Source organism: Babylonia areolata, chromosome 19, assembly GCF_041734735.1.
Source record: "Babylonia areolata isolate BAREFJ2019XMU chromosome 19, ASM4173473v1, whole genome shotgun sequence".
NCBI classification, from domain to species: domain Eukaryota; kingdom Metazoa; phylum Mollusca; class Gastropoda; order Neogastropoda; family Buccinidae; genus Babylonia; species Babylonia areolata.
The window spans coordinates 49,219,875-49,232,969 of NC_134894.1; the positions used below are offsets into that span (position 1 = coordinate 49,219,875).

Genomic DNA, 13,095 nt, shown 5'->3' on the forward strand with positions numbered 1-13,095 from the left:
GGACCTCCCCACCCCCTTACCCTCCTACCACCCGATCACCCCCCCCCCATCCCGCCTCCCAAAGGGTAAACTGATGATAGCTGGGGCTGAGGGTGGCATTCTGTTTGCTCTGAGACTGGGAATTGATTGCACTTGAGTGTTTATTGTCACAACACAGGCACATAGAGAGGGACACACACACACACACACACACACACACACACACACGCATGCGCGCACACACACACACACACACACACAACCGATTATCGATCTGGGAATTATCTAACTGATAAAATCGATCCTGCTCACAAACGAGCTCTATGTAAAGTCAGAATAAGCGCACACGATTTAGAATATTGAACGAGGAAGATTTGAAAAATTCCAAGAGAAGAGAGATTATGTAATACATGCAAAGTTGTTGAGCATGAATTCCATTTCTTAGATACGTGTATTTTATTTCACAATTTGCGAAACCATCTAATTACGACCATGCAGCAATATACTCATCTATCGGATGTGATCTATAGAAAGATACTAGACAATAGCTTGAACCCTAGTGATTTATTCAATTGCGATGACTATCAGAAAACACTCGCCAGCTATGTTTATCGCTGCATGCGTCTCAGACGACCGTTTATTTCTTTGTTCATTATGTTCTTTTGTTGTGTCTTTTAAGGATTTTATGACAATAAATTAAGTCGAGTCGAGTCGAGTCGAGTCGAGTCGAGTCACACACACACACACACACACACACACACACACACACACACACACACACACACACTACAGAGTGAGTGAGAGAGAGAGAGAGAGAGAGGGAGAGGGGGAGAGGGAGAGAGAGGGAGAGAGAATGTTGAAGAGAGATGGGAGAAAGGAGAGTAAAATGCTGAATCATCATCACAGTGGTGTCAAATTTGAAAGATTCATAATTTTGCAAATAATGAAAGATCACTTTAAATACTCTTAAGTTCTGTTAACTTTAAAAAAATTATTTATTTATTTATTTATTTTTTTTTTTACAATTTCTAGAATATGATTACACAACCAACCCCCTGAATATGTAAGACTTGATTTATTAATTATTACATGAGAGTGTCGATAGTCATTCAAAGTGAACACATTTACTCAAGAAGATAGAACCATATGGAACGCCAAATTTGCTGTAAAGAAAATTTGATGTATACGGGTTTAAAAGTACTGTTTGATGTCTGTTAGACAGAAACGACAAAATCAATTCCAGTGTTTCCGGAGATAATTGATAAATTACTAATTTTCTAATGAGCAGTTCATGGTTTTTGATTGATTGGTTATATTAGGTCTTATTTGCTTAGATGTGAAAGAAGACACTCATTGATGTGTTGTTCAAGTGGTTTTGATACAACAGGTACGATCGAGATATATCTATAATCCGATGGGCCAATTTTGTTTCCAGATTTATGATGATTTTTTTTGCTTGTTTTAAAGTATTTGGAATAAATTTTTGCCAAGACACAGACTGCTTATGTTGGTAAGAGTTTCTGCTATGACTGATTCTGAAAGCAAGCATTTTTCCATCAATCCCATCGACTCCACGAGTGGCTGTCTGTCTTCAATGCTTTAATGCACGCAAAGAAAATTTCATGAACACACACACACACACACACACACACACACACACACACACACACACACACACACACAGAGGGGAGCCTTGAAAACATGTCTCTTACCGTTCTTTCCTCTCTCAGTGTGTGAGGGCATGGAAGTGGGCGGCGGGGGTGGTGTGTGTGTGTGTGTGTGTGTGTGTGTGTGTGTGTGTGTGTGTGTGTGTGTGTGCGCGCGCGTGCACACGTGCTGGTATGTGTGTGTGTGTGTGTGTGTGTGTATGTGGGGAGTTGAACGTCTCTTACGTGACTTCTGCTCGTGTGTGGTGATGGAAGTGGGCGGCGGGGTGGTGTGTGCGTGTGTGTGTGTCTCCATGCGTGCACACGTGCTGATGTGTGGTGTGTGTGTGTGTGTGTGTGTGTGTGTGTGTGTTCGTACGCGCGCGCGTGTGCACACACAGACTTGACAGCCAGCCAAACAGACGGAGAGGGAGACAGACATTCTGCCATATATTCGGAAAGAACCGAGGAAGAGAGACAAGACATGACGAGACAAGACGTGACAAGACAAAACAAGACGAGACATGACAAGACATGACAAGACGAGACATGACAAGACAAAGACAGACAAGACATGACAGAAGAACATGACAAGTCAAGACATGACAAGCAGACAAGACAAGCTGACGAATGACACGAGACATGAACAAGAGAAGACATGACAGACCAAGACAGACATGACGAGATAAGACAAGATAAGACGAGACAAGTCAAGACATGACAAGGCGAGACAAGACAAGACATGACATGACGGGACGAGACGAGACATGACAAGACAAGACGAGACAAGACAAGACGAGACAAGACAAGACAAAACAAGACATGACAAGACAAAACAAGACATGACAAGAAAGACGAGACGAGACTTGACATGACAAGACAAGACGAGGCATGACATGGCATGACAAGACATGGCGAGACAAGACGAGACAAGACAAGACGAGACAAGACAAGACAAAACAAGGCGAGACAAGACATGACGAGACAAGACAAAACAAGACGAGACAAGACAAAACAAGACGAGACAAGACAAGACGAGACGAGACGAGACATGACAAGACGTGTTTATTCATAGAAAGCCCCGCGGGGCAAGCCTGAGCAGAGAACGCAGTGTACTGACCAGAAGTACCACAGCTCGTACCAGCACTTGTCCTCCTGGTAGGTCTGCCTTCTCTGGCTGCTGCTGCTCCCAGAGGACTGCCCACAGCTCCCGTCAGCCACCTGCCCACACCACGTGCACACACACACACACACACACACACACACACACACACACACACACACACACGTGTAGCAGCCTATTTGTACACCCAATGAGTTTTGTTGTTTAAAAAAAAAAAATTAAAAAAGTTTTTTTTTACCCAGGGGTCAAATCTGGCTGGACCAGGATTACTCCGTGGTGGTAACTATGTAGACTGGCCTGGGATCATCCTGTGGGTACATTTCAGCTGGTCAGGACTGACCCTTCTGATTGTGCAGTTGGATTTTTCCACTCTCACACCCCCCCCCCCCCTCACCTCCCATCTCCCCCCTCCCCCCCCTCTCTCCCCCCCCCCCCACCCCCGCTCGTATGGACATGGAAATGACCCCTAGAGGTAAATTTGGACCAGTTGGAATCACTACAGACTATAAAATAGAACCACCCCCTACCCCAAAAGTTTCCCTCCGTGAAGTTGTAATGGAGGAGCGGCAAGGGTTGGTGGGGGAGGGGAGTTGTCAGTGAAGGCCAGCCCAGAACGACCCCCCCCCACCCCCTTCCAGAGGGCTGTCCCTTGGCTTACAGGTCAGGGGTCAGTTACCACTCTTTATTTGAACTTTTTTTCCTTGATTATCTTTGGTCAGCAGAACCAATAAAATCATTGTTTGAAAGTACAACTGATAGGAAACGTATAAACATATTCACTTCCACACACGATACTGAAATATACACATGCGCGTTCACGAGCGTGTACACACACATAATAACTCAAGCATACATACACACACTACACCACAAAGACACAGACATAGACACCCACAGACAGCCAGACAGACAGACAGACAGACACACACACACCGTACCACCACTCCCTCCTCCCCCTACCCACTCAAGAAGTTCATGCCGCCACACATGAAACGTCTCATTCTTCTTTGTTTGTTTATTAAGAAGTTTTGCTGTTGCGCATATTCCTGATGCTCTATGCGCTTCACAACAGCACTAAAAGTATTCATTCGAACATTCCCACACAAACATACACACATGATTTAAAACATAGGTTAGAAAGAACAGTTAAAAGAGATCATGTCATTTAGTAAATCAAGTGATGCATCAGAAGATACATACATACATACATACATACATACACACACACACACACATATATATATATATATATATATATATATATATATATATATATATATATATATAGAGAGAGAGAGAGAGAGAGAGAGAGAGAGAGAGAGAGATAAAACTAGAAATAATGATAACAACAATGTAGTGACCGACAATGCACGCATCCACACAGCCACACACACAGACACGCACACACACACACACGCGCGCACCCCCTACAAACACTCGCACGCACGCACATACTCACGCAAGCATGCATCCACAAACGCACGCATACACACACACTACTCACGCACTCACACACACACTCGATCACAGATTAACAATCAATCAAACAAAGCGAAGAAGCCACGATATTAGGCCTACATCATAAAACAATTTCTACAACACATTCCTCGAAGAAGCACATGAGGTTTCTTTGGACAAACATCAAGAGGCGTCGCTACTCCCGATCCAATTCAGTGCTTCTGAATGGCCACGATTCCCAGGGCAGTCAGTGAACAGCAACTGACGGAAGGATTTATCGCTAAACGACTGGCTGCCGGATCGGGTGATAACTTTACGTCATTGTGCATGACTGGGTGATGAAAACACCTGACGCATCTAATCGGTCCTGCTGCTTTTCGCGGAGTGCCACCCCCACGTTCACTCGTTTGAACGAGTGGGTTTTTAACATGTACGATCGTCTTTTAAATTTTTTTTATTTATTCATTTATTTATTTTTACACCACCAGGTAGGCAACCATACCCCGTTTTCGGGAATGTACAAGCTGGGTATATTCTTGTTTCCATAATCCACGAAACGCTGAAATTGATTTCGGGAACTTTTACGTGTATGTTTAATCTTCATAATGCATACACGCACGAAGAGGGTGAAGGAACTAGCATGTCTACACATCTGTTGACCTGGGAGATCGGAAAAATCCGCATTTTTTTTTTATTAACCCATCGGGCTCAGTGACCGGGATTTCAACCCAGGACCCTCAGATTGAAAGTCTACCGCTTTAACCACTCGGCCGTTTCGCCCGTCAACGGCGAACATTAACCGAGATGTTTATCGATTAACAACTGGCTGTTGGATCGACTGGTTTATAGATTGATAGTTTACGCAGCTGCGCATGACTGCGTGGCGAAAACGTCCGTGAATGCATTCTTTCTTTTCTTTTTCTTTTATCAAACGTTTGATAATGATACATTTATATAGCGCTTCGAAACTCTCAAAGTGCTCCACAGTAACAAGTCAGTGAGATATAAAGCAACACACACACAGACACACACACACACACACACCACAACACAACACAACACACACACACACACGCACACACACACACAAGAAACAGATGTGGATTCATAGAATACAGACACGCCAGTGAGATACAAAGTAACACACACACACACACACACACACACACACACACACACACGCACGTACACACACACATACACACGTACAACACACAGAAGAAATAGCTGTGGATCCATAGAATACAGACACGGAATGGAATGCCTTATTTATGTAGAAACTGCTAGAAAAGCACTGTCTTCAGATTTGTTGAAAAGGATGTGAACGATGAAGTGTGAGGCCAGAAAAGGGCAGTGAATTCCAGGCCAGTACAGCTGAATAACTAACAGCTCTCCCGCTGGGTATACCTCAACTTCCATACAACGTCCCGAAGTCCGCAATGCTATGCAATTTTAGCGAAATGGTTGTATATTTTATGCACCCTGCTAATTCGCTATCAATTTTTTTTTCACATATTAATTATAACGGAAAAAAAAACCTTATTTCCAAACTTTCACGGTTTATGTATTTTGTTTTTCCACTCAATGCTATTTTTAGACGTCACATCGATCCGTTTATCAGCACGAATATTTCATAAAAAAGGAAAAGAAAAGAAAAATGAAAAGTTCATGTTGTAATTCTATTTTTTTTCCATAATGCCATAAAACGGTTGCTGTACACTTGACTCATTGGTGATATGATAAGTGTATCTTGCGATAATACCCTGTTTCAGTGGCTTGAAATTTCGAGACTGTCAGGGACAGACAATAAATCAGGCAGTTAATCGATGTCATCGTGTCTGAGCTTGTTTGTGATTCGAATGAAGCTGACAGTGGCGACTTTCCCTGTGTCCACCAGAGGGTGGCAGTGTGGCCTCCAGCACTGGTTTTGGGGAAGACACCGAGTACATGTTGGCAGACCAGTGGCAAGTTCCATCCCTGAATACCGAGCATTGGTCATAGGAGACCAGCGTGGCATTCATTTTAAGTGCAGTTACTTTTTGTGTTCAGTGGTGTCCATGATTTTGCTGAACAAAAGTCACGCGAATCCCTGAGGAAAAAGTTCAAATGATGGTGACTGACATCCTGACCTGTATGTTCAGTCTCTCTCTCTCTCTCTCTCTCTCTCTCTCTCTCTCTCTGTGACATACGTGATGGTTTGCAACAAAGAGATGTAGAACTCTATCAGCAACACATGATTTATTTAATAGCCCGGGGAAAGAGAGACAATGAGAAACGGCGAGACAGACAGAAATACAAACACAGAGGCAGATAAAGCTATACAAGTGAATCAATAACCCGAATAAACCATAGTATGCTATATATATATATATAGCTCACAAATAAATAATTAGTAAGTAGTATCTACAGATAAATAAAAAGCAACAACAACAAATTTAATGAATAGATATAGTTAGATAAATAAATGAATAAATTCCCCTTCGTACAAGTACATGTGATAACTAAATAAACTTTCTGCTCTTTCAAAATGACTTCGCAAAGGTGTATAAGGAGAAAACACAAATAAAATATAATGAAATAAAGAAAAGAAACAAGAGAAGAGAAAGTTGTAAGAGAGTCTTTGGAGGCCATTTGGATCCTCTATCAGTGAGAGAGCCAACTGTATGCCTGATACGACAGCAGTTTGTCCCTGTTATGAACTATGAAGGCTGAAGCAGCATGATATCAAACTTATCGATCTAACGTTTTTTTTCATTATTCACTTCTGAAGCCGATGTCACACACACTGGTGTTTTCTGTGGAGGAACCACGTTGTTTCCACAGTGACGTAAGAAACAGAGCTACCCACGCCTGTTTCGAAGCTCTATCAGTCATGCGTGTCACACGGGGACGGAGAGACTGAATAGGGGATGAGAGAGAGAGAGAGAGAGAGAGAGAGAGAGAGACAGAGACAGACAGACAGACACACAGACAGACACACAGACAGAGACAGAGACTTGGAAACATGTCTCCCAACGATCCTCGTTCTTAGTGTGTGTGGGGAGGAGGGGTGAGGGGTGAGGTGCCGGGGGGGGGGGGGGGGGGGGGGGGGGGGGGGGGGGCTGTGGGTGAGATGGGGGAGAAGATAGTTGGGGGCGTGCATGTGTGTACAGTGCTCTTGTGTGCGCGCGCGAATGTAATGTGTATATATGAGTGCGTATGCGGGCTCTTACACACACATATCGGGAAGAACCCCTTTTTGTCTTGGGGAAGTTGAAGGTCCCATAGTCTTTTTCGTGCATCGGGTCAGTGGATTCATACCCACTGTGTGCAGGGCTCGGTATAGGAAGGCAGGGCCCCATCGTCTACTTTCGTCGTTTTTCACCTTAGGGGTCAATCCTCTCCTGCCGCCGTTTTCACCTTAGGGGTCAATCCTCTACTTCCGCCGTTTTCACCTTAGGGGTCAATCCTCTACTTCCGCCGTTTTAAACTTAGGGGTCAATCGTCTACTTCCGTTGTTTTAACCTTAGGGGTCAATCGTCTACTTCCGCCATTTTAATATTAGGGGTCAATCCTCTACTTCCGCCGTTTTAAACTTAGGGGTCAATCCTCTACTTCCGTTGTTTTAACCTTAGGGGTCAATCGTCTACTTCCGCCATTTTAACCTTAGGGGTCAATCTTCTACTTCCGCCGTTTTAACCTTAGGGGTCAATCCTCTACTTCCGCCGTTTTAACCTTAGGGGTCAATCCCCAACTTCCGCCGTTTTAACCTTATCCTCTACTTCTGCTATTTTAACCTTAGGGGTCAATCCTCTACTTCCGCTGTTTTAACCTTAGGGGTCAATCCCCAACTTCCGCTGTCTTAACGTGGCCGGCCATAGTCAGGTACCCTCTCACACCAGGGCGGAGTGAGGAAATTGGAGTAAAGTGCCTTCCTCAAGGACACAGCGCCATGCCGAAATGGGGCCTCGAACCCTGGTCTCTGGTGAATTTGATCAGAAGCTGAACCGATTCTGTCATGGCGCCGTATTGTGCACCCCGTTCAGATGTATCACCAACAACCGTGTTTACGTCACCACCAAAAGCGCTATGCATTCATTAGCTCACGCCAGCAGTTTTGTCGAAAACCCCCCAATAAACACCCTCCGAAAACAAAAACAAAACAAGCAAACCCCCCAAAACAAACGACAACAACAAAAAACAAAACACAAAAACACCCCCACCCCTGAAAACAAACAAATAAACAAGAAAACAACAACAACAACAAAACAATAACAACAACAGCAGCAACAACAAAAAACCCTGAAGAGAAACCCCATGTGAATGAAGTCCACAAAAGTGAAGGACTGCTTGAGAACTGACACTTTTCTGCTTGCGGACATGGTGAAATAATAATAATGATAATAATAATGACAATAATGATAATAACAATATACATTTATTTTATTTTGCGCCCTTTATCTTAAGAGCTCAGGGCGCTTTACATAAAAGAAAAATATTACAAATTACAAATCATTCATGACCACTTTTTCTCCCCCCCCCACCCCCCCCCCCAACACTCTTCCTTTCCTACTCTTCATACATCCATAGTGAGCTTTATGAGCTGATATGGGTAGTGTTGGAGAACGAGTAAGCTGAGAGTGCTTTTGATAGGTTTTAGAAAGATGAGTTTTTAGTGATGAGCGAGAAGCAGAGATACAATCACACGCACAGATATGATGAGGAAGGCTGTTCCAGATGTGAGGAGCAGCAAAGAGGAAAGAACGTTCAGCAAAGATTCTTGCACTGACACGAGGAAGTTTCAAAAGGTAAAAGTCATATGAAGAGCGGAGATTTCTCGAGGGAGTGTAAACACTGATAAGGTCAGAAAGATATGTCGGTCCTGCGGAGTGGAAAGCAGAATAATAGAGACACGCAACTTTGTATCTAATTCTCGCTTCAATGGGGAGGCAATGTAGAGTGCGGAGGTGGGGAGAAATGTGATCAGTACGTGGGACTCTGAGAGTCAGATGGGGCAGAATTGTTTTGAAGTTTTTGAACTCGCTGAAGAAGTTTATGTGGACAGCCTATGAGAAGAGAATTACAGCAGTCGATTGGTGACAGCACAAAAGCAGAAATAAGAGTTTCAGTACTTTCAACAGAAAGGTACTGACGGATAGAGTTGATGCGACGAAGTTCACAATTGACTATGAGTATCATATTTACTACCTGAGCATGCATGCTGAGGTTTGAGTCAAGAATGACGCCAAGGTTCCTTGCTGATTTAGAAAACTGAACTGTGGCACCACCAACCACAACAGAGGCAGAAAAGAAGTAGATGTGGACATTCTTGCAAAGGAAATAATCATAGCGTCATAATTTAACTTTAATTTGTTGAATGTCATCCAGGATTTAACATCGAGAATACCATCCTGCATTGACAGAATCAGACTATGTACTTGGTTTGGTTCTGCAGACTTTTGTAGCTGAGTATCATCAGCAAATGAGTGGTGAAGAACAGAATGGCCAGAAACGACATCGGATTCAGAAAGAGGAGCAGTGTACAGAACGGGTCCCAGGACAGAACCTTGTGGCACACCATAGGAGATCAGTAAATGATGGTGAAATGGTAGTGAATTATCCGCAAACAGAGGTGCATGTAATTAATGTAATGAGCACCACTCTTAACCGTAGGTGCTTTCCTGTATGTGCTTTGCGATGAAAAAGTGCAGCTATCGTCCATAAAACAAGAAATAACTTTTAATTTTTGGCTGAAACATTGATTTTTCAAACGCGTTGTTCAAGCTGTTCGTGGTGCATGTGTGCCTGAAATAACCGTTAGTGAATTGAATTAGAGGCAGTGGTAGATTATATGCATCATGTATTATTCAAATCATCTCTCGATTTTACGGAGTGGTCCTTAATTTTTTGTGAGCCCTATACTTTCAAAAACGCTTCAGACAACAGAATGGAAAGATACAAGTATTCATGAGGTTGGTTCTGTCCGAGAGAGTTTCCAAAGTACCGTGTACTCTCAACCTCGTCAGTTACGTCAGGCAAAGGAATTATCTGGGCAAGGAAACACAGTCACACACACACACACACACACACACACACACACACACACACACACACCTACACCACCACCACCACCACCAGCACCAACAACAACAACAAGAAGCAATAAAAACAATCGACCGAAGGTGCTGTTTGCTGAGGCCAGAGTGTCTATGCAGTAAGAAGACGTGATAATCATTCGTCGCTATGGTGTAGGATGGTATTTACCTGTGTGTGTGTGTGTGTGTGTGTGTGTGTGTGTGTGTGTGTGTGCGTGCGTGTGCGCGCGCGCGTGTGTGTGTGTGTGTGTGTGCGTGTATGTGTGTTTACGTCAAGAGACCACCACGAATGGCACACACACAGACACACACATACACGAATAACACACACACACACACACATACAGACACACACAGACACAGACACACACAGACACACACACACACGCACACTCGAATAACACACACACACACACACACACACACACACACAAGTAAACGAAGTAACCGCAGACCTTCTAAATGCCCCTGGAAGGATTCATTACCTGCCTATGGCGGAGCCAGTCTCGGAGCTTATCTTTGGAATCAGTTAAAAAAAAAAGGAAAGTTAAAGGCCCCATAGACCTATACGGCCAACGGGGCAGTGAATTCAAATCCACTGTGTCCAGGTGCCAGTTGCATTGCTTGGTTCTAACGTTTTGACAGTTACACGTGACTAAATGCCTACGTTGACCGAACTACGCCATTGGTCAGTTCCATACTACACACAGTTAGTAGCGGGTTACGACCATACTAGGCTCTTCCGTCCGAGCAATGCAGCTGGCTCTAGGGCTTTAGGGAAGCGGGTCTAGGCCTCTCTTTCCGCTGTTTCAACCATCTCCGACCGAAGTCAGATTATCCAGCCACACCTGGGTGGAGTGAGGAAAATCGGTGCAAAGTACCTTTGCCAAGGACACCACACCTTGCCGAAACTGGGCTGTGAGCCTGATCACTGGATCAGAGGTATCCCTGGAGAGTGATACGATGACAGTCAGAATTTTGGCGTGAGCTAGTTTGTGATTTTGATCCAATTCCAATGTAACACTTATCAATGAACAGGTGTAAAAGGTCACCTGGAACAATATACGGATATATAAAACAAAGGATGGCCCCACCTGGAAGATGCAGACAATACTATAAAGATACGTAAAATACATGCAAGACTGAGACAATGCTAAAAGTACCTGGAAAACACTGCATACAATACTGCACATTAAAATACTTGGAGGACAGTGCATAATACAAAGGTAAGTAAAGTACCTTGAAGACAATACAGACAATGCTACAAAGGTAAGTAAAGTACCTTGAAGACAGTGCAGACAATACTCAAAGGTAAGTAACGTACCTGGAAGACAGTGCAGACAATGAAACAAAGGTAAGTAACGTACCTGGAAGACAGTGCAGACAATGCTACAAAGGTAAGTAACGTACCTGGAAGACAGTGCCGACAATGCTACAAAGGTAAGTAACGTACCTGGAAGACAGTGCAGACAATGCTACAAAGGTAAGTAAAGTACCTTGAAGACAGTGCAGACAATGCTACAAAGGTAAGTAAAGTACCTTGAAGACAATGCAGACAATGCTACAAAGGTAAGTAAAGTACCTGGAAGACAGTGCAGACAATGCTACAAAGGTAAGTAAAGTACCTGGAAGACAATGCAGACAATGCTCCAAAAGTAAGTAAAGTACCTTGAAGACAATGCTACAAAGGTAAGTAAAGTACGTTGAAGACAATGCAGACAATACTACAAAGGTAAGTAAAGTACCTGGAAGACAGTGCAGACAATGCTACAAAGGTAAGTAAAGTACCTGGAAGACAGTGCAGACAATGCTACAAAATTAAGTAAAGTACCTGGAAGACAGTGCAGACAATACTACAAAGGTAAGTAACGTACCTGGAAGACAGTGCAATGCTACAAAATTAAGTAAAGTACCTGGAAGACAGTGCAGACAATGCTACAAAGGTAAGTAACGTACCTGGAAGACAGTGCAGACAATGCTACAAAGGTAAATAACGTACCTGGAAGACAGTGCAGACAATGCTACAAAGGTAAATAACGTACCTGGAAGACAGTGCAGACAATACTACAAAGGTAAGTAACGTACCTGGAAGACAGTGCCGGCGAGACTGCAGACACAGCAACACAGCCAGCTGACGACGTCATCCTTCTGCCTCTGCTTCATCCTTCAGCCCCCGCTCCCCGCACCATCATGCTTCCACACCTCACAGGTACCATCAACACCCCTCACACCTCACAGGTACCATCAACACCCCTCACACCTCACAGGTACCATCAATACCCCTCACACCTCACAGGTACCATTAACACCCCTCACACCTCACAGGGACCATCAACACCCCTCACACCTCACAGGTACCATCAACACCCCTCACACCTCACAGGTACCATTAACACCCCTCACACCTCACAGGTACCATCAACACCCCTCACACCTCACAGGGACCATCAACACCCCTCACACCTCACAGGGACCATCAACACCCCTCACACCTCACAGGTACCATTAACGCCCCTCACACCTCACAGGTACCATCAACACCCCTCACACCTCACAGGTACCATCAACACCCCTCACACCTCACAGGTACCATTAACACCCCTCACACCTCACAGGTACCATTAACGCCCCTCACACCTCACAGGGACCATCAACACCCCTCACACCTCACAGGGACCATCAACACCCCTCACACCTCACAGGTACCATTAACGCCCCTCACACCTCACAGGTACCATCAACACCCCTCACACCTCACAGGTACCATCAACACCCCTCACACCTCACAGGTACCATTAACACCCCTCACACCTCA

At 44.2% G+C, this 13,095-nt stretch overlaps 1 protein-coding gene across 1 annotated transcript in view; it reads right to left on the reverse strand.

The window, feature by feature from the left end:
* Positions 1–12,480, reverse strand: part of LOC143294354 (uncharacterized) — a 34,618-nt gene extending 22,138 nt beyond the window's left edge. Inside the window, exons 1-2 of the mRNA XM_076605809.1 lie at positions 12,366–12,480; positions 2,746–2,846 (exon numbers count right to left, since the gene is read on the reverse strand). Coding sequence (XP_076461924.1) covers positions 2,746–2,846; positions 12,366–12,443 — 179 coding nt within the window. The 5' untranslated portion in view covers positions 12,444–12,480. The remainder of the gene's footprint in view (positions 1–2,745; positions 2,847–12,365) is intronic.
* Positions 12,481–13,095: the final 615 nt, after the last annotated feature.